This window comes from Dendropsophus ebraccatus, chromosome 3 (genome assembly GCF_027789765.1).
Source record: "Dendropsophus ebraccatus isolate aDenEbr1 chromosome 3, aDenEbr1.pat, whole genome shotgun sequence".
NCBI lineage: Eukaryota > Metazoa > Chordata > Amphibia > Anura > Hylidae > Dendropsophus > Dendropsophus ebraccatus.
In genome coordinates, this window is record NC_091456.1 from 114,799,605 (window position 1) to 114,822,594 (window position 22,990).

Here is a 22,990-nt window from a genome sequence, read left to right on the forward strand (position 1 = left end):
AACCAATCGGTGACTGTGCCTGTCGGCGGAGGGATACGCGGTGTGGATCTCGTGAGAGCGACCGGCAGCGGGATGGAGAGAAAACGTTGGGAGTGTTCGGCGCTGCCCCAGGGCTGGAAAAAGGAGGAGGTGACCCGCAGGTCAGGCTTGTCCGCTGGCAAGAGCGATGTCTACTATTATAGGTTGGTTTGATTTGAATTAGTGGGGGTAAACGCCACGGTAGGCAGTGGGGGCTGATAGATAGCAGCCCCCCCCCCCCCAGGCGTCCTAATGTCGCGCGCTACGGGTACCGTGCAGGAACCTTCCTCCCCTGATGTGCGGCGCTGCACGCGGGCACCGAGGGACTGTCGGTAAAGGAGCTGGATGTGGAGGAATGCCGGCCCTGAGCACCAGGCTGCACCACACGCTGCTCTTTGTCCTCTGTTACCGCCTGTGTGCTGTGGAATTATCCCAGGTACAGAGGAAGACCCCCATGTGCGGCCCCCTAGCATCATGCGAGATCCTGTAGTCACAGATCCATCAGGCATGTGCAGTCCTGCTGGCCCCTGAGAGAGAGAGCAGAAAGCCGTCAGCTGTGAACAGAGCCTTAAAGGGGTAGTGCGGCGGTAAATAATTATTCACAGAATAACACATTACAAAGTTATACAACTTTTGTAATGTATTTTATGTCTGTGAATGGCCCCCTTCCCCATGTCCCACCACCCCCACCCGTGTACCGTTATGCTCAGCCAATCGCGGCTGAGCATCGGAGGACGTCCGGATGACCCCTTAGGGTCCATTTACACAGAAACATTATCTGCCAAAGATTTGAAGCCAAAACCAGGAACAGGCTATAAACAGAGATCAGGTCATAAAGGAATGCCTGAGATTTCTCTTCTATTCAAATCCAGTCCTGGCTTTGGCTTCAAATCTTTGGCACATAATCTGTCAAATAATCTTTCTGTGTAAAAGGGCCCTTAGTGTTGGAATTAATCAGCAGGTACAGCCAGGGAGTGAATTCACACAGGTGCTGAGCTCTTTCCCTGGTTATATCTCCTAATCACAGTGGGCCTCATCAGCTAGACCTGTTTTGATGAATATCTTTTGACATGCCAAATGACATGTCAGAAGTTATTTTAAGTGTTTTAAATGTTTTTTTTTTTATGTTTTAAAGAACATTTAGTTTTGTTTTTTAAAAAGGTTTAATTTTTTTAAGCCATAAAAGCTCTGGTCCCTAAATAAATCAGAATTTGAAGTGGATTTGTGAGGCCTGTATGTTACTTACTCCTGTAAAATCTGCACCATTCAAAGTAACATTTTGTGAGTTCATTAACCCCTTCCGAGTCAGCAATACATATATAGATATATATATGCTCGTGACTGTCAGAGGGCTTTGATGTGTGTGAGCAGCCCTGAACATATTAGTGTCCCCGGAGCTGAGGATAATGACAGACAGCTGCGATTGCACAGCTGCCTGTCATTAACCCCTTGAATGCTGCAATGCATAGCAATCGTGGCGTTTAAGGAAGTCAATGACAGGTTAAGTACCTGTCACTTACTGATCCCGATCACTTGTACCGACAGGCAGGGGTAAGACGCATACCTCAGTCCTGTCTGATGGGCGATCTGTACATAGTCTGCTCTCAGGCAGACTCTATGTACAGATCGCTGATAGTACTGATCTATGCAATCTAATGATTACATGTTAAACAGTAAAATAAATGTTTAAAAACCTTTTTATTTATTTATTTTTTTAAGTACTTTGAAAACACTTTATAACCCCTCCACCCCACCCCCAGGTAAAAGTTTAAGAAACAGTGGTGCCTTGGATTACGAGCATAATTCGTTCCAGGACCGCGCTTGTAATCCAAATCCACTCTTAAACCAAAGCAAATTTTCCCATAAGAAATCCTTGAAAAGCAGACAATTGGTTCCACACCCCAAAAATATATTTTTTTTATTCTGAATAACATGTAAAACTAATGAAACAAACATTCAGAAACAGCTGAATATGTTATATTATAGGCAGAAAAAATGTACCGACTCCAGCTTAAAAAAAAAATCTTTAAAAAATGTAGAATGGAGTTTTGATATGAATATTAAGTTTTGCTCATCAATATATTTTATGAGCAGTATTTTAATAGGACACTGGCCGTATTAAATAAGGGTGGTCGGGGAAAAGTAGTCGGTCCCTATTTGGCAGCTTGTTTTGTATCTGGAAGAGTCCATTGTTTGGGGGGAGATCTGTGCTGTTCTGCTGTATATGAGCAGCAGTGTAATAGGGAGAAATCCTGTGTAATATAGAGAAGTAATGCAGCAGTAGCCTTTGTCCTCAATGTGGTGTTTTGTCTCTGGGAGAAGATTGTGTGTGTATGTGTGCAGTGGCTGCAGCAGTGTGTATGATATGGCTGCAGCGGGCTGTGTATGAGAGAGGCAGTAATTCAAGGGGTATTCTGGGCAACAGTGGAAAAGTCTAAGGGACAGGGCTTGGTGGTTCATAATAAAGAAGTCCTATTTACCCATCCCTGTGCTGCCACAGTGACCCCTCTCTATCACTATGTGTGACCCCCTTTCTATCACAGGTATCTGGCATTGTTAGCAGTGTTTCTTTGTGTAAAGTGAATATTTAGTTAGAAACATAGAAGATTGTCAGCAGGAAAAGACCACCTGCTCCATCTAGTTTAGTTCTGAGTTGTTCAGGACATGGAGGCTGGAGACTGGCTGCATCCACTGCACACACAGGAGAAGCTGCTTTATCTTTCCTTATTCCATCAGAAGTCGCCCCAGGATCATGTAGGATATTAGGGAGAAGCTGCTGAGCCAGTGTGATAAATAACTGCCCTGGTATCTGACTGGCCATTTATGAAGGAGTCGGTCCTGATAAAATTCAGGAGCAGGAGTTTGAGTCGGAGCTGGGACCACAGCCCTGATTATAAGTTACTGCACAGTACAGCCAAACAGCATGTGGAGTATAATGTATAGTAAGTAGGACAGTGACAGAAATGTTTCTATACAGCAGTGTGAATGGCAGGCACATTATAGCAGCAGTGTGTATAGCTGAGTGTGAGTGCAAGCACATTATAGCAGGAATGGAGAGGATATGAAACACAAAGGCTGACAGACTGCAGGGAGCATGAAGGAATGATCAGGCACATAGAGGGGTTACAGCTTTAAAGAGATTACCTCCACAGTCCTGTCCCTTGATTGAAGCCCCAGCGTGTGGATCTGCTTTGATTTGGAAGGTGAAGAAAGACTTCCTAGTGCTGTAGATCACATTATGCAGACCTGCTCCCCTTCCCACCCAGTACAAGGAGCTCCTAAAGGGGTAGTGCGGCGCTAAACATTTATTCACAAAATAACACACATTACAAAGTTATACAACTTTGTAATGTGTGTTATGTATGTGAATGGCCCCCTTCCCCATGTTTCCCCCCCCCCACACCCACGCTAGACCCGGAAGTGTTGTTGCAGTATACTCGCCGCATTCGTGTCAACCAGCTGCTCAGCCGCGACTGAGCAGCTGATGACGCGGCAAAGGGCGGCCGGCATGAGGGACTGATGGGACATGAATGCGGTAAGTATAATGCACCAACACTTCCGGGTCTAGCGTGGGTGGGGGGAAACACAGGGAGGAGGCCGTTTACATACATAACACACATTACAAAGTTGTATAACTTTGTAATGTGTGTTATTTTGTGAATTAAGTGTTTAGCGCCGCACTACCCCTTTTAAATCAAGTTACTCAAACCAAGCTCTTCTTGCAAAATGCTCTTAATCCAACTTATTCTTAAACTGAGGTACCACTCCTTGACCATTCTAAAAATATGTAAAATAAATAAACATTTGGGGGGAGATTTATCAAACATGGTGTAAAGTGAAACTGACTCAGTTGCCCCTAGCAACCAATCAGATTCCACTTTTCATTCCTCAGACACTTTGGAAAATGAAAGGTGGAATCTGGTTGCTAGGGGCAACTGAGCCAGTTTCACTTTACACCAGTTTATTAAATCACCACCGTTATATATCGCAGCATGCAGAATTGTCCGATCTATTAAAATATAACAATATTGTTCCTGCACGGTAAAGGGCGTAAATAAAAAAAAAAAAAAAAAAAAAGATTGCTGATTTTTTTAAAAATTATATATCAGAAAAAAAAGTAGTAAAAAAGCGATCAAAAATTTTCTTTCACACCAATATACCAATAAAAACTAGAGATCATGGTGCAAAAAAATGACACCCCACACCCCAACCAGCCCTGTAGGTGGAAAAATAAAAGGTGAGGAGGAACATAGCATTAATTTGATCTGGGCATCAATAACCTTGGTCATGAAGGGGTTAAAGAGGTATTTAAGGAAGTTCACTTTTCTCCATAACAGAGCCGGCTGGGCCCGATAAGGAGATCGGCAGGGGGTACTTAGGTCGGCCCTCGTGCAATCTCCTACTTTTCCCTTAGGTAAGCTGCAGCTTACCGACTTCAAAGCCCTGCACCATGTATCACTTTTTTTCCCCCCTAGTAATTTCGCAATTCTAATTGCAGTTACTAGCTGTGGATTAAAACCAGATTACACACATTACCAGTAATCATTACCAGGTTACCCGTAGTTACTAGTAGTGCATAATATGGTCCATTTTTATTATTTGTACCTGTGTAAATTGACACCCATTCTCTCCCCTCTTCAGGACTCATTTTTGAATTTGTCCTCAGTCCTTAGTTAGTATTTGTCCTTATAAGTTTTAAGAGCCATCTGTTCTTTTGCTAGTTTATACTGTCAAAAAGAGCCTGGTATGACTTAAGCAAAAAAAAAAACATTCTGCCTGGAGTTGTCCTTAAAAGTGCTGGGAAGGCTGAAAGAAATACCATGCTCTCACCTCCCCATCTCCAGCATTGGTGGAGAATATCTGACAAAGATTTGAAGCCAAAGCCAGGAATGGATTTGAAAAAAGAGAACTCTCAGGCTTTCCTTTATGACCTGATCTCTGTTTATAGTCTGTTTCTGGCTTTCGCTTGTAATCTTTGGCAGATAATCTGTCAGATAATCTCTCTGTTTAAATGGACCCTAAATTTATTGGATTGTGGACTACAATAAACTGGGGGATGATTGACAGACAATCACTATAGCCAATCACATGTAAAATATTTATTCTCAATCAGGACCAATAGTCAATAGTATTTCCAGAAGGGGGTATACAATTTAAACGTAACCTTTTAATCTGATATCAATAAAATTACTCCCCACAACAAAAACACTCAATAGGTCTAAGCAGGGCTGTGGAGTCGGTAAGCCGCAGTTCCAACACTGACTCCGACTCCTGAATTTTATCAGGACCGACACCCACTCCTGCTCCTTCATAAATGGCCAGTCATATACCAGGGGAGTTATTTATCACACTGGCTCAGCAGTTTCTCCCTAATGTCCTGTATGATCCTGGGGCGACTTCTGAGGGAATAAAGGAATACTGTATATAAAGCAGCTTCTCCTGTGTGTGCAGTGGATGCAGCCAGTCTCCAGCCTCCATGTCCTGAACTACTCACAACTAGACCAGATGGAGCAGGTGGTCTTTTCCTGCTGACAGTTTTCTATGTTTCTAACTAAACATTCATCACACTGCTAACAATGCCAGATACCTGTAATATAGAGGTTAGCCATAGTGATATAGAGAGGGGTCACACATAGTGATATAGAGGTCACACAGTGATATAGAAGGTCACTGTTAGGACACACACACCCACCCACACACCACACAGCCTGCTGCAGCCATAGCATACACAGACAGCTTGCTGCAGCCATAGTGCACACACACACACACATGCGCACACACACACGCACAACCTGCTGCAGCCATAGCATACACACACACACCTGCAGCCATAGAACACTGAAGAAAAACACACAATCTTCTCCCAGAGAGAAAACACCACACTGAGGACAGAGGTTACAGCTACACTACTTATGTATTCTCCTCCTCCTCTAGATTACACAGGAAATCTTCATATTACACTGCTGCTCATATACAGTCATCCAGCATCCAGGGAGAGAACAGCATAGATCTCCCCCCTCACAATGGACTCTTCCAGCTAAGAAACAAGCTGCCAAATAGTGACCGACAACTTTTCCATGACCACCCTTATGTAATAGGGACAGTGTCCTATTAGAATGTTGCTCATAATATATGTTCATGAGCAAAACCTTTTAAAAAAAAATGATATTTTGATATGAATTTTACAAGACTTTTTTTTTTTTTTTTAAAGCTGGGAGTCTGAGTCTGTACATTTTTTTTCCGATTCCGACTCCAGCCAAAACTAGCTCCGACTCCGACTCCACAGCCTTGGGTCTAAGTAGATCATGTATGAAGCAAAGTTGAAATAATTCCGGCTAATGCTGCGTTTACACAGACAGATTTATTTTGGAAGCCAAAGCCAGGAATGGATTTGAAAAGAGGAGAAATCTCAGGCTTTCCTTTATGACCCATTCTCTGTTTAAAGTGTGTTCCTGGCTTTGACTTCAAAGATCTGTCAGATAAATCTCTGTGTAAACACACCATAACTCTACTCGCACAGGGTACCTGGGGCGCCCGCCCTAAATAGCCCCCGAAATACGCTTTCGGCTCTACCCCTAATCATAAATTCAGTATTGACCACACTGTCCCACTCTGATGTACTTTTCAACCAGGTGTCTGGTGTACTGAGGAAAAGAAACAAGGGAGTCAGGGATACAAATATCGATCTATATGCACACAATCAATAGGGGATCCAACTAAATCTCCAATTCTCCCACAGGTACATTACAGCAGGTTTGTGTATAACTTGATGTTAGTTTCCCTATCAAAATTTTTTAAATAGTTTGATATATAATTAAGTTATTTTGACAACAGAAGTCCATTAAAAGGAGCAGTTCACAAAAAATTGTTATTGCTGCACTCCAGGACTTGGAAACAGATGAAAACAATCTTTATTGCATTGTGAGCGCTTCAATCCCCTCCTGGGATCTTTTTTAAAGGGGTACTCCAGCTGGGCGGGCACTTTTTGCTGGGACCATTCCAGGCTTTGGCTTTAATAATCTGTCCGACAAATCCATGTGTGTAAAAGAATCCTAAGGCTTTATTCACACGTCTGTAAATTTTGCGGACCTTCTGTGAGGTGTGACAGAGCCTGTTTTACCAAAATATCTAGAACAGTACCAGCAGCTCAGAGTGGATTGGGGGGGGGGGGCAGACAGCATCGCTTTTAAAAGTACCAAATATGTTGTTGTTTTTTAATTTTATTTGGTCTGTTTTTAAACGTTGGCAGTTTAAGCAATGCTATGGAATTGCGTTTATCAGTTGAATCCATGCTATATTAGTTTTCTATTAATGTATATTTACTTTTCTTAGACTTTAAATTCTTTTTACATTTTTTTTTTGGGTGGGGAAGTGTCTTTACCGTGCATGTCTTTATTTTATGTTCACTTACCAGAGACCTAAATCACATGAGTAAAATTGTTAAGTAGTCTTTAGGTTGACTTTATTTTGTCTTCTTTTCTTTTAGCCCAAGTGGTAAGAAGTTCCGTAGTAAGCCGCAGCTGGCAAGATATCTTGGTAACTCCATGGACCTAAGCACGTTTGATTTTCGTACAGGAAAAATGTTGATGAGCAAGATCAACAAGAACCGCCAACGTATGCGATATGATGGACTGAACCAGGCCAAGGTATATAGTTAAATATAAGCAGTGCCACAAGAAACAAATGGTGTACAGGGATGATTTTACATCTCACACAGTCGGACAGCTTATAGCTGCTACTTATAACTTTGGCTGTTAATCCTTTTAAGTGGTTTTTAAGAACAGAATTTAAAAGAGCCATATTGATTTCTACTTGCAAGTTAAAGGAATCTGTCAGAACCTGGTCCCAGTGCTGACAGTGTGCGGTAGTTGGCAGTCCCCTAGTGAGCATGATGGGTCACCAATGCTTTCTCCTCCCTCTTCTACATTAAAGGGGTTATCTAGCGCTACAAATATATGGCCATTTTTTTTCCCTACTGTTCTCTCCAGTTCAGGTGTGGTTTGCAATGAACTTCCATTTACTTCAATGGAACAGAGTTTGAAACCCCACCCAATCTGGAGACGAGAGGTGAATTATCCCTACACCACAGCTCTAACACAGACTCATTACAGCTCAGTCCTCCGTAGGCAGTTTGTGTCTGAAATAAACACTCAGACCCTGGCTGACAGCATGAGCGAGCAGGAGGTCGGGCAGCATTGATTATTCATCAAGAGGAAGGAGGAGAAAACAGGGTTGAGGCGTACCAGAGGGTGGCACAAACTCCGAGCCACAACTCGTCTTTGACTCATTACAGCGGAACACCCGTTATGGCACAAAATCCCCTCCACGGACAAATTACCAGAAGGTAACATGCTCACAAGGTGACTGCCAACTACAGCACACTGTCAACATCTCAGGGAGGGCCAAGGTGCTGACAAATTTCCTTTAAGCACTATGCTCACTTACTTTTCCAGGACAACACTGTCTCCCTACTATGTTTGAAAGTCTACGTTGTTTCACTACCTCGATTAGGCCTCAATTTATTCTGTCCTGCCGAACCTGCTTCCCCCTGACTGCAGTTTCTTCTACACATTGTTACAGCTGTCAGATGCCTTATATCTACACATTGGAAAAGCCAAACCTCACCTTCAACCCTAGAACTGTTATCAAGGATCTTGGAGGTCAGGTGGATGGAATACCTCTTCACTCTTGTAGTGAATAGAGTGGGTGCCTAAAGGGGTAGTGCAGCGCTAAGAAATTATTCACAAAATAACACACATTACAAAGTTATACAACTTTGTAATGTATGTTATGTATGTGAATCGCCCCCTTCCCTGTGTTCCCCCACCCCTGCACGTGGACCCGGAAGTGTAGTGTACCATACATACCTGACGCGCATCGTCCCCAATCTTCTGTCAACTACGTAATCTCTGCCGAGTCATCGGCTACTCAGCCGCGATTGGCTGAACATAACTGTGCTCAGCCAATCGCGGCTGAGCAGCTGATGACGCGATTCGGCCGGCCTCCCGAAGATTACGTCGTTGACAGAAGATCGGGGACGATGTGCGTCAGGTATGTATGGTACACTACACTTTTCGGGTCCACATGCGGTGGTTGGGGGAACCACGGGGAAGGGGGCGATTCACATACATAACATAGTTGTATAACTTTGTAATGTGTGTTATTTTGTGAATAATTTCTTAGCGCCGCACTACCCCTTTTAAAATGTTATCTGGGACTCGCATGTCCCACCCATCAGCAACACATTGCCTCTTCAAATGTCACTGTTAACAACTTTCTAAATCAACAGTAGATGTGATATAAAGCCTGTTTGCAATTTACATTCATTATTTTTAGTTATCATGCTGTAAAACAGACTTAGGCTGGGTTCACACTACTACATTTTTGCAATCAGTTTTTTTTTTCTTTTGTTTTTGCAAAAAAAGATGAAAAATGGATGTATTTGTGAGCATCCGTTTATCAATTGACTTTCATTGTGTGTAAAAGTATCAAAACGGATCAGTTTTTTTTAACAGACACACAAACGTTAACAACCTTGTTTTTGCGTCCGTTAAAGGGGAATTCCAGGTAGAGGTTTAAAAAAATGAAACTTCTGAAGAAGCATTACTTACCTATCTATTCCATTTTTGAAACTAACAAAAATCCATTTGTTTTGCGGGGTTTTGTTCTGTTTTGTGTTTATGCACTTCCTGTATTTTCTACCTGTAACACCACACAGCACCCTGTATTCTCTACCTGTAACACCGCACAGCACACTGTATTCTCTACCTGTAACACCACACTGTATTCTCTACCTGTAACACCACACAGCACTCTGTATTCTCTACCTGTAACACCACACAGCACCCTGTATTCTCTACCTGTAACACCACACAGCAACCTGTATTCTCTACCTGTAACGCTGATATTGGAAAAAAGTAAAGAACTTTTTGATTTTTTTTTTTTTTTTCTTTTCATTTTCACACACATATTATAATCAAGCATCTGTTATCTTTGAAGTTGAGCCCCACAATAAGGCTCTGATACTCTTTGCCATTTAGCATCATTTACTTGTGTTACTGCATCATTTTTGTAAATACGCTGCAGTACTGCAATGACACTCCAACATGTGTGAACACAGCCCTAATTTCACTGCAGACTTCTGCACAATTTGAGAAATCAGTGCAGCAGCTGCTTCTGGCTGGTCAGAGATGTTGAATCACTCAGGGGATTGGGGGATCCAGCCAAGCCTCCTGGATCATCACACCTGGATTTCTATCAGCTACCAGTATGACAGAACCGTACAGATACAGTAATACATTGTATAGATATATATATATATATATATATAAATATATATATATATATATATATATATATATATATATATATATATATATATATATATATATATATATATATATATATTATATATAAACTTTTAATAGAAAACAAGTTTTTCTTATCTGGAGTTCCCCTTTAAAAATAAAAAGATCCTTTTTGATTTTTTTTTTTTTTTCATATAATGGAAATCAATGGAATAACGGATGCACACAAATTCCATCAGGTTTTTTTTTTCCATCAATTTTTTTTTAAAAGATTTGGATAGGAAAAATGTAGTGTGAACCCAACCTAACTTGTATCCAGGTTCAGTCTCCTGAATGCAGCTTTTAGTCTTGTGCTGGTTCAAAAGAAAAAAAGAGAACAAGTGCACTCTTTGGTGCAGAAAAGCCTAGAGCTGTGGCCTCAGCCTTTAAAGTAGGTTAACATATCAGGTGTTTTTCCTTGGTATGAGTTCCACATGAAGTGTCTGGCCAATTAAAGGGGTACTCAGGAGATTTAAAACGCAACTATAATTTAAGTGACCAAAAAATGAAACTCCTCAAATAAAAAGCCCATGTGATACCCTTTAAAAGAATTTTTCTTCTGGCTGACAAAGTGGGCGTGGCCTCTCCCTCATCTCCCTCAGTGCACACAGCTAGCTCTACTATGAATCAGCGGGTTGCTGGTGGAGTATCAGGTGATGGAAGATGGGTGATCTGGGAAAGCTGGGTGACCTCTAACTGGCAGAAAGAGTTAATACTACACATGATGTACAGACCATTTGCATTCTGCCAAAATACCCACCCATGTAATTCATCCCCCTAACCCACTGTTATATGTAGTGTAGGGCAGGGCTGGTATGTGTAGGGTAGGGTAGGGCGGGTATGTGTAGGGTAGGGCAGGGCCGGGCCGGTATGTGAATGGTAGGGCCAGGCCGGTATGTGTAGCGTAGGGCCGGGCCGGTATGTGTAGCGTAGGGCCGGGGTGGTATGTGTAGCGTAGGGCCGGGCCGGTATGTGTAGCGTAGGGCCGGGCCGGTATGTGTAGCGTAGGGCCGGGCCGGTATGTGTAGCGTAGGGCCGGGCCGGTATGTGTAGCGTAGGGCCGGGCCGGTATGTGTAGCGTAGGGCCGGGCCGGTATGTGTAGCGTAGGGCCGGGCCGGTATGTGTAGCGTAGGGCAGGGACGGTATGTGTAGCGTAGGGCAGGGCTAGCAGGATATTCATTTGTTTGTGTGGGGCAAATTAATGTCCCGATAAGCCCCACCCCCGGATGGCAAGCCCCGCCCCCTGCTCCAGCTGCGGGTGGTGTACTCTGGGCTGTACATCAATCAGTAATATTGGGGCCATCACCCCCTCAGCCTCCACTACTTCCTGCTCAGTGGGGATGCAGTGCTGCCGGCTCCACACTGAGGTAGGAGTGGGAAGCTGGGGGTCTGTGGGTACACTGCACCTGCTGCCTCCCTAACATAGCAGAGCCTACCAGAGACTTATGGGAATAACATGTATAATCCATGTGCACATTATCTGCTATCACTGCCCTTCACAACATATACCAGCCCTGCCCTACACTACATATAGCAGTGGGGGGATTACAGTGTGAGCTGCCTGTCATGTCCTTGCTGGCTGAGAACCCGTACATACAGTACGGATCTCCAGAGGGGCGTGGCCAGCAGGAATGGACAAGTAATGCACAGGCAGACAGAGGGCTGAGAGCACATTCAGCCACATGTATTAGAAAAACTTCATTTTAGATTATTATTGTATATTGCAAAAATTCTTAAAATGGCCTTAACTAACTAAAACTAAATGGTCAAAATATTTTATAGTTACGCTTTAAATATGTTGAGAATATGTTTAGTTAAGTTTTTATTAAATTAAATGCATAGACTTACAAAAGTACTTCTATCTACTTGGAGAAGTAAAGGGTGAATAATGAGGCTCTTGGTTATTTGAAAATGATGTAAACTACCCCACCACGTTACGGTGGCCTCATAAACGGGGCAGTCCTACACTGTACTATGCAGGGCTCCAGACTAAAAAATTTACCTGGGAGCCATTGGCTCCTAACCTGAAAAATGTAGGCGCCAAATAGAATATTTGGTCGCCAACATTTTAAACCATGTAAAATTAATGTTATGTTAAATGGGACTTACTGTGTGCAGAGGCCACGGCAGCATCCTTCTCCTCCTCCTCCTCCTCCTCCTTTAGATCCTTTCTTTTCTTAGTTTGAAAACGTTCAACATGGAAACTTGCAACTTGACAACCATATCCAGTCTGACTCAGTACTTCAGCTTCACTTGGCTAGCCTTTTAATGAGGCTTACTCTTCTGAACTTGAACTTAAAGGGAACCTGTCGACCCCCGTACCGGGGTGACAGGCTCCCAACCCCCCGTTAGAACCCCCTATACTCACCTCATCTTCACCCCGCTTCTGAAGATGGTCGGGTCACGGAGATCTCAGCCGCTGCAGCCCGGCGTGCGCTGAGAGATGAGTCCAACGCTCATAGAGAATGACGGGAGAGTCCAGCGCTCCGTCATTCTCTATGAGCGTTGGACTCATCTCTCAGTGTGCGCGTCAGGCTGCAGCGGCTGAGATATCCGTGACCCGACCATCTTCAGAAGCGGGACCCGGCGCGATGAGGTGAGTATAGGGGGTTCTAACGGGGGTTGGGAGCCTGTCACCCCGTCACCGGGGGTGACAGGTTCCCTTTAAAAGCTTGCAACAGTCTATACATACTGAGCTGGACTTATGACTGCAGCCATAGTGACCCCCCACAAGATGTGTATATAGATAGATATATCTCTCACCTAGTGACTAATGCAAGTGACCCCCTACAATACAGACACCTGAGGGGCCCTGATAATAATAATTGTGCATATATCTATCTCCCAGTGTCTGCAGCCAGTTTGCCCTACACTTATAGATGGCCCCCTCCCCTTATAGATGACCCCCTCTACCCCCATTATAGATGCCCCCTCCTCCCCCCCATTATAGATGCCCCCTCTCCCCCCCCATTATAGATGCCCCCTCTTCTCCCCCCCTTATAGATACCCCCTCCCCTTATAGATGACCCCCTCTACCCCCCATTATAGATGCCCCCTCCTCCCCCCCATTATAGATGCCCCCTCCTCCCCCCCATTATAGATGCCCCCTCTCCCCCCCATTATAGATATAGAATCGGGCGAATTATCGCTCTGTGTAAACGCAGCATTATACTGGCACGAGTAATTACACCACCTGGGTGGGATAGGTGGAGTGCACGACCAAGTAGAGGCAGCCACTTCCCCTCTGAAACACAGAAAAAAAAGACAAATTTGGTCAGCTCTCTTATAACACCATTCACACTAGGCGTTTGATGTTTGTTTAGTCTCTAGAGCACCCCTTAAAACCCCTGGTTGCCCATTTCAAAGAGCGGTTTAGTATACACAGAAGAAAAGAAAATGTCACTAGTGTTCTTTTAGAGGGGTTTCACTGTACTGTACTGTGTCATCTTGTAGGGAAAGCCTGATCTGAATACAGCACTTCCAGTAAGACAGACTGCCTCCATCTTCAAGCAGCCAGTCACCAAAGTGACAAACCATCCTACCAATAAAGTGAAGAGTGATCCCCAGAAAGCTGTAGACCAGCCGCGTCAGGTAATTCCTTGCAAATTGTGTATAATACATTTTGGCAGTAATACTTCCCAGTAGTAATCTTCTACTTGTTTATCGTCCTGAACAGCTTTTTTGGGAAAAGAAACTGAGTGGCTTAAATGCTTTTGACATAGCAGAGGAGCTTGTGAAAACAATGGAATTACCAAAAGGGCTACAAGGTAAATTCTTTCCACCATAGATTTTACAGTATCTTAACCTATTAGCATTTTTTTTATTTTGTTTCTCTTTATTATAAATTTACAAATAAAGTACATACAAACACGGGCGCCAACAATATTTGCATCCATCCCAATTTTTATCTGCACAACACAACATTGTAGATGAACCTACAGTTCATTCAACTGATACATTCAGCTGTAAACTATAATTTTTTTTTTTTTAATATATATTTTACAACAAGATTTAGGTCAAGACTAAAATTTTTCCTACCATTTTTGCATTGCACATAAAAAAAAAAAAAAACTAAAATCACCCAACCCAGCCACCCCATGGAGGAAGAGAGAAAGAGACCGTATCAGCGCTCTTTATTTTTGTTTTTAATTTACAACCTCAAATAAAAGCTGGAATATTGTATGTTTAAAACAAATAGACATAAAAAAAATACTGCCAAAAATCCAATATTTAATTTTAATAATTTAGATTTTTTTTTTTTATTTCCACACTAAGTATTTTCAGTATATATGTTTATAGAGGTCATGGCTCAATTTTCTGCTACTCCTTACTCATTTTACAGTCATAGGGCCAGTTCACACGGAGTAAAACTGGCAGCCAGCCTCCGTGTCATACTGGCAGTCTATGGGAGGCTCACACTCCTCATTTCTCTGCTCAGAAGAATTGACATGTCAATTCTTCTACACGGAGAAAGTAGGCGTGCGAGCCTCCCATAGACTGCCCGTATGACACAGAGGTTGGTGGGATTCCGTGGCGGAGAGTTCCACTATGGAATTCCACCAGTTTTACTCCGTATGAACTGGCCCATAGAGGAAATTTATCATTGTAGTTACACTTTGTTGTGTGTATATTTTTTTTTCACATTGATTTGCGAAAAATATTGCGACTTTTTCTCTTCCATACCATTTAAGTTATTTTATTACGACTCCTTAGGATGAAGAAAAATTTGCTTTATTGCAGTGATAGCTGTTATATAGATGTAAGGAGAAGGAGACATACAATAACTTTTTCCTATATCCAGCTGTGCTTCCAGAACATACACAAATGCTTTTATTATTTTTGAACAATTGATACCTTAAAACTTGACATACTTCATGCCTATGTACACTTGAAACATTCTGTGATTTCATTTTAAAGGGAAATGTTTTAATCTACAAGAGCTGCCTATTGTGTACTGTAAGCTTTGTAATTGGTTGTTTTGTTATTGTGTTATTGTATCTTGGGGAAGAAAATACGGTATATGTTTAACCCCTATACAACCTAGGACGTACAGGATGTACGCCCTGTGTGTCTAATGTGCTATAAAGCGCCGAGCTGTTAGAAGTAGAGGAAAAAAAATTAAATTGGCGCGGTCATATGGGTAATTTTGGTCTTGGTCTTGAAGGGGTTAAACAAAAAAAGGCTTGTCCAAGCTTAGAAAAATATGGGTGCTTTGTACCAGTTCTGCCACTACAAGGGAAGGAAGCCAACTGCTTCCATCTGTTTTTGCTGTAGCACGGGCACAAAATAGCTGATATGCAAGGGAGACTGTCAGATCAACTATTTCTAGCCTGTCAATAGGATATCAATTGTTTTGTGCTTGAAACCCATGAACAAACAGTTCTCATATTTTGTGGTACTTAAATAAATAAGAAAAATTCTTTTAACCTTTAACTATGGTGTTCCTGCTTTCATTTCTAGGTGTAGGCCCTGGATGTACTGATGAAACACTTCTTTCTGCTATTGCCAGTGCCCTACATACAAGCACCATGCCAATCACTGGTCAGTTGTCTGCTGCTGTGGAAAAGAACCCAGGAGTCTGGCTTAATACTTCTCAGCCACTGTGCAAAGCATTTATGGTAACGGATGAGGACATCAGGTAGATCTATACCTTTATGACCGTAAAAATTGTTTAAAAAAAAAAAGTAAAGTATATTGGTATGGCTCTTCCCACCTTATCTAAAAAGTCATGCAGCACCTCCTTCCAGCCAATTCCTGCGAATATTTTATATATATTTTTTTTTATTTAAAGCTTGCACTTTGTCCTATAGTCAGTTTCACTTGTGCAAAACGTATTAAGTTGTTGCCTATACACAAGGTGTTATGCATTTAACCCCTTAACGATGGATGACGTATATTTATGCCTTCGAGCTGCTAGGGAAGTTCAGGGGGGGCCGTGCAACGACCCCACTCTGAACTGCCGCAATCCTGACTGCTCTAGGCCGATCGCCGCTCCTGCTAATTAAAGGGGTAGTGCGCTAAACATTTATTCACAAAATAACACACATTACAAAGCTATACAACTTTGTAATGTAAGTGTGTTATGTAAGTGAATGGCCCCCTTTCCTGTGTTCCCCCAAACCCCACCCCCCTCCACCACGGAAGTGTGGTGCATTATACTCGCCGCATTACTGTCGACCCCCGCCGCCATCTTGGGACAATAAAGACATCTTCGGGAGGCCGGCCGAACCGCTCTAGCCGTCCTTCGTGCCGGGCCCCCTCTGCCATGTCATCAGATGCTCAGCTGCGATTCCCGCCGCGCTCAGTGTCCTGATTTGAGCGAATGGGAGAGCGCACGCTTGTCCGCTTCCTCTCCTCTCAAAGAATGAACATGTTAGTTCTTTGAACGGAGAGCGGCAGCAGTGGAGGAGCATGCGCCCTCTCCATTCACTTACAGCAGCACACTGAGCACAGCGGGATTCCGTGGCGGAAATCCCGACGATCTTGCTCAGTTTGAACTGGCCCTAAGGTTAGATTCACCCATAGAGTTCATAGCAAAATCCACTGTAATACTCTGTACTGTGGTGGACTACTGTATGGCTCTGAATTCTTGCAGTGGATTTTCATTTCGCTGTGAAAATATAGCGACTGCCTATAATCTGTTTAAGGCCTGGCAGCTAACTAGTTACTAGGCAGTGGCTACATTCTTGCATCGGAATGAAAATCCACTGCGAGAATTCGGAGCCATACAGTAGTCCATAACAGTACAAAGTATTGCATTGGATTTCACTGTGAAATGTAACTGTATATCAACCCTAAGACAATGTTTATTACCGATCGCATCCTTGGGGGTGATTGGCTAGAGCATCTTATATGAATAATATATATATATATATATATATATATATATATATATATATATATATATATATATATATATATATATATATATATATATATAATATTATTATATTATATATGTATTTTTTTTTTTGTGGGGGGGGGATTTTTTTATTAAAGAGAACCAATCACTGGAAAAAAGCATATAGAGTTTTGAAATGTGCTGTTAGAGCACACAGCACACTTGCCACACGTGTTTACATAGCCTCCGTGCCTTCCCCGTGTAAGCCGCAAAGTAACTTTATAAAACTGGCGCCCTGTATGCTAATTACCTGAGGTAGTCACCTGGGCGGTGTTCGGCTAGCAGGTAGTCACGGTCCCCTGGGCGTTCTTCCGCTGTAATCACGCCCCTCTGGGCGTGATTCAAATGTCAGAGTGGCTGTGGCGTCACTCGGGAGCGCGCCATGCCCAACGTCGGCGCGCTTACGTACTGATGCCGGACGCCGCCGCACATGCGCAGTGCAGCCGCTTCCATTCCGGTTGGACTGCGCCTGTGCAGAATAGCCTCGAACTCCGGCTAACAGGCTATTCGAGGCTATTCTGCACAGGCGCAGTACCGCCGGAATGGAAGCGGCTGCACTGCGCATGTGCGGCGGCGGCCGGCATCAGAATGTCACAGCTACTCGGCCATTTGAATCACGCCCAGAGGGGCGTGATTACAGCGGTAGCACGCCCAGGGGACAGTGACTACCTGCTAGCCGAACACCGCCCAGGTGACTACCTCAGGTAATTAGCATACAGGGCGCCAGTTTTATAAAGTTACTTTGCAGCTTACACGGGGAAGGCACGGAGGCTATGGAAACACGTGTGGCAAGTGTGCTGTGTGCTCTAACAGCACATTTCAAAAGCTCTATATGCGTTTTTCCGGTGATTGGTTCCCTTTAATGAAGAAACTTTTTTTCTGTCATATTTAGTCCTTTTTATTCAGTACTTTTATTGTTACACTGATCTCTCATAAAGATCAATGCATTATCTATCTATCTCTAATATAGATCTATCTCTAACATATATAAATATCTAATATCCATAGAGAGAGAATTGATCAGAGAGATCAGTGTTTGATTACAATGTGCTGCTGGAGCGCAATCCTGCCACTAGACACCAGGGATGGCTTGTTTATAGCCATATAAATGCAGTTGGGCTAATTAGCTGGACTCGGCGATCGAGTAATACCCGTGCTTTAGAACGCGGTCACTGCGTGACCCCTCTTTTAACTCCCCCACTCGAAGGATCGGTATGTCCTTATGCATGAAGGGGTTAATGTCTATTCAGTGTATGTATTTAAATGTATGATGTATTTAAATGGTTGCACGAACAATCCAGCTATTTGTAATTGAGTATTTTGAAGGCTCTGCAAACTAGTTTCCTGTCTGTTCTTGACTTTACCTATTTCAAGGACCTTCTTACCCCTCCCAACAAGTTACCAGAAGTAGGAAATACAAGGGCTTTCACATACCCTAATCATTGCTCCATGAATACTGTATATCTTTGCACGAGCCAGCAGACAAGGGCTGTTAAGGGAAATATGTCATTAGAAAATTAATTGTTTTATCAAGTTTTATGTTAAAACATATTTTTTAAGAGTTGATTTTTCAAAGGGCTCAAAATATTTTAACCCTTCCCTCAAAAGTCAGTAAATGTATTGACCTGCTTCAGATGCTCACTGTTTACGCAAACAGTGACCGGGAGCTGCAACTAAACTTTCAGCTGATAGCTGACAGTTTATTGTAATTGCCACTGGACCCCCAAAGGGGGTCCATCATCGGCAATTGCTAGCATTGGTGGATCAGTAACGGTAATTGGTGTTGTAAAAAACACATAGGATTACATTGGAATCTCTGGAAAGAAAATGCTAATTTTAACTTTTCACTCTTACTTTGCAGTTATTCCTGTGAAATGCCCAAAGGGTTAAATAGGTGTAGGAGTGTAAATTTAAGTACTTGAAAGGGTGAAGATTTCAAAATGTGTTGAATTGTGGGGGGTTTTAGTATACAGGCCACTAAAATATACTCCAAAACTGAACTGGTGCCTAAAGAATTTCTGAGTTTGAAATTTTCCCGAACATTTTTAAAATTGCTACTAAACATTTACGGCCTCTAACATCCTAAATAAGTAAAAGCATGTTCACCAAATGCTTTTAAAATAAAGTAGACATGTTATAGATATGAATTAATACATAATGAATGCAGTATTACTATTTTCCTTATTAGCAGAGTTTTTCAAATGTAGAGAAATGCACTTTTTTTTTTTTTTTTTTTTTTTTTTTTTTTTACATTTATAGGGTGCCTTCACACCTACCGACTTGCAGCATTAATAACGCTGCGAGTCGGCTAGGTCCTGGCAGAGCACTGTCAGTACATACACGCAGTGGTCTGAACGACCCCTGCTTGTATGTAAATCTGCCGGCCGCTTAACCCCTTCTGATGCCGGCCGGCCGCCTCCCGCTCAGCTCTGTATACATTACATCCTCGCTCCACGGGGTCCCGGCGTCCTGCTCCCGCGCCTGGCCAATCAGTGTTTTGCCCTGCCGCAGCCACTGATTGGCCGGGCGGGAGAGCAGGACGCCGGGACCCCGTGCAACGAGGAGGTATGTATACAGAGCTGAGCGGGAGGCGGCCGGTCGGCATCAGAAGGGGTTAAGCAGCCGGCAGATTTACATACACGCAGCGGTCGTTCAGACCGCTGCGTGTATGTACTGACAGTGATCTGCCAGGACCTAGCCGACTCGCAGCGTTGTTAATGCTGCGAGTCGGTAGGTGTGAAGGCACCCTTAACAACATTTTGGAGTTATTCACAAAAAATTTCTAAAGCTATCAACTCAAATTTACCACTAACGTAAAATAGAATCTGTCACAAAAAAAAACCAATCTTGGAATCAGAAGGATTGGTAAAAGCATTCCCAAGTTATTGGTGAATAAAGTGACACAGGTCATAGTCATAAAATTTGCCTTGGTCCTTAAAGGGTAATCCTCCGCATAGGCCCAGGTCGCCTTGCCACAATTAATCAGCTGCATCAGAAATTTCTAGTTAAAGGGAATTTGCCATCTGAAAATTGAGTACCAAAAGTGCTGATAGTGTTACATAGGTTTTGGAGAAAAGATACACAGATTATCTTTAATTAGCTGTCTGTGTGCAATCTGCTAAATAGATAAAAAAAAAAAAAAAAAAAGCTCTTGGGTTACAAACCCACTTGGCGGGTCTGCAGCGAGTCTCCATGCTGCGTTTTTGCAGCGAGACTCGCTGCAGATCCCGGCCCTATGCTTTTAATGGCAGACAAACACGCAGCAGGGATGTACATCGGGCGGCCGGGGCTGCGGGGGGGCGATCGGGCGGCCGGGACTGCGGGCGGCTGGCTGGAGCATATACTTCACCTGGTCCCCGCTCCGGCTTGCTGAAGACATCGGGAACCGCTGGAGCCGGGATCAGGTGAATTATCAGCTCCGGCGGCCGGGGGGTTAATGGGGTGGGCTGCAGACAAACTCGCAGCAGGGATGTACATCCCTGCTGCGTGTTTGTCTGCCATTAAAAGCATAGGGCCGGGATCTGCAGCGAGTCTCGCTGCAAAAACGCAGCATGGAGACTCGCTGCAGACCCGCCAAGTGGGTTTGTAACCTTAAAGGGAACTGGTCAGCACAATTGTGCTGATATAGCTCCCAGCTGCACCAAAAACAGCTTGTGCACAGCTTACTACCGTATGTGGTGTCTTGAGTGGAGTTTGGAGAAAACTGGCACAGAGAGGAGTGGGAACTAGTAATCTGGGCGGTGTGTACCTAGTCTTGACGCTCTGCAGGGTTGATTGACTGTTAGGCTTGATTCACCCACCGTATCTGTGGCAGATTTCACACTGCGTTTGCAACGAAATCTGCTGCGTATACCAAAGTGTCATTTTCAATGTGATTCCATACTCTCAGCGGGATTGTCCCGCTGTGAGTATGTAAATGCCCCACCTTAACCCACCACTGCCCAGACAATAATTACTTTGTCCGCGCTTCAGCTGCATGTGCGGCTCCCGTAGGTCCCATGCAGGCAATCAGTGACTGCGGCGGGGCTGTGCACTGATTGGCTTTGCGGGACCTACGGGAGCCTCAGATGCTGCCATAGCGTGGACCAAGTAAAGTATAGTCCAGGTGGCAATTTAAGGGGACCTGCATTTACAAATTCGCAGCAGGATGACACTTGCAATGTAAAATCCACTGCGGATACGTTATGTATGAATCTAGTGGTAGTGGTAAGGTAACAGCACACTCACATCCCACAACTATGTTAGTGGATCACATGTCCTTTGTCTCCATACTTCTCCCTTTGCTGCCGTTACTCACTAAATTAACCTCAGACCAGCAGTGATTTGCTCATTAAGCTGCCAGACCTAATCATATGACTGTACTGTGTTAAACTACCATGTGCGTCCACAACGTAATTGGCCCACAGACAAATGTACCAACACTAAGGGTATGTTCACACTGAGTAAACTCTCCGCCGTGGAATTACGCATGCCTCGGTGTGTCATATCTCAATGGGAGAGCGTGCGCTCCGCTGCCGCCGCTGCTCTCCGCTCAAAGAAGTAGCAGTGGAGGAGCGCACACCTACTCATTCACTCACAGCGGGACACTGAGCACGGCGGAATTCTCTACCCTTAGTCTGAAAAGTTATTGCAAAATACTATATTGTAAGCATTATTCTTCTTACCTATGTCTTGCCTGCAGTCTGTTTCCCAGTGTGTTTCGTAATAAATATTGTTTTTTTTAAAAAAAGCTAGCATCTTTCCATGCTGGTTTCTCCTGGGTGGGTCAACCATGTTGTTGAAGCCCAAATATGCTCATTTATAATGTTTAATACCACTTTTTAGGAAACAGGAGGAACTTGTACAGCAGGTGAGGAAAAAGTTGGAAGAAGCTCTTATGGCGGACATGCTAGCCCATGTAGAGGAAATATCGAAGGATGGTGGTGCCCCACTTGATAAAGATCTTGAGGAGGATGAAGAGGAGGAAGATATTCGAGAGCAGGAAGCAGAAGATGTATAAGTTTTAGGTATTAAGTATACTGTCTCCTTGCAGTATGTAGAGATTTGTGGCATATTACCCCAATTGGACACTAAGCCCAGGACCATTTCTAATTATAACTACACAAACTCTACAATACATATACCAGGGGAGGGGGGCAGTATTGCAGGCTCATAGAGTTGAAGCCATTTTCCTCCTAAACATTAATCACTACAGTCTTGCCACAGATGTTTTTACTGTAACTGATGTTGCCAGAAGTCAAAAGTAAATTGGCGAGCCAAGGACTACAAAGACACTGCTGATTAGGGGTATATTAGAGAATAGAAAAAAAAATTCCATACTTACCTTTCTCGTTCCCCTGTCAACACCGTTCTAGCAGAGCTCGGCCCCACTGTGTAGCATGTTGACACATGAACCTGTCTGCTTAGTGACCACAGGGGTGCTCAGACAATGACGCAGACACAAGAAAGTGCTTCACAAGCAGGACCGTGCTGGGGAACAAGGAAGATAAAATATGCATGTTTGAGCCATGCACATTGTTCTTAGTGTTTCAAGTAAATATGTAGAAAGATGTTAATGATTTATAGCTTGTAATTTTGCCATTGTACAATTTTATTGTATAATGCAGTTTAGTATTCAGTTGTTTTTTTTTTCCCTTGCTTATATTTTTGTTGTGTTCACTGCATTGTTTCTTTCTGTATGCCTAAATATTAAACATTTGTACAAATCCTTTCTGTGTTTGAATA

The 22,990-nt window shown here is 43.3% G+C and overlaps 1 protein-coding gene across 2 annotated transcripts; it reads left to right on the forward strand.

Annotated features, from left to right (window-relative positions):
• Positions 1-22,973, forward strand: MBD3 (methyl-CpG binding domain protein 3). Of its 2 annotated transcripts, none has more exons than XM_069964523.1 (6): positions 1-140; positions 7,505-7,664; positions 13,819-13,956; positions 14,042-14,132; positions 15,826-16,003; positions 22,091-22,973. In XM_069964523.1, the coding sequence occupies exons 1-6, from the start codon at positions 73-75 to the stop codon at positions 22,263-22,265; spliced, it is 810 nt and encodes a 269-aa protein (XP_069820624.1). In that variant the 5' UTR covers positions 1-72; the 3' UTR covers positions 22,266-22,973. The 2 variants fall into 2 exon arrangements, with proteins under 2 accessions (XP_069820624.1, XP_069820623.1); XM_069964522.1 differs by having other exon boundaries at positions 2-182.
• Positions 22,974-22,990: the final 17 nt, after the last annotated feature.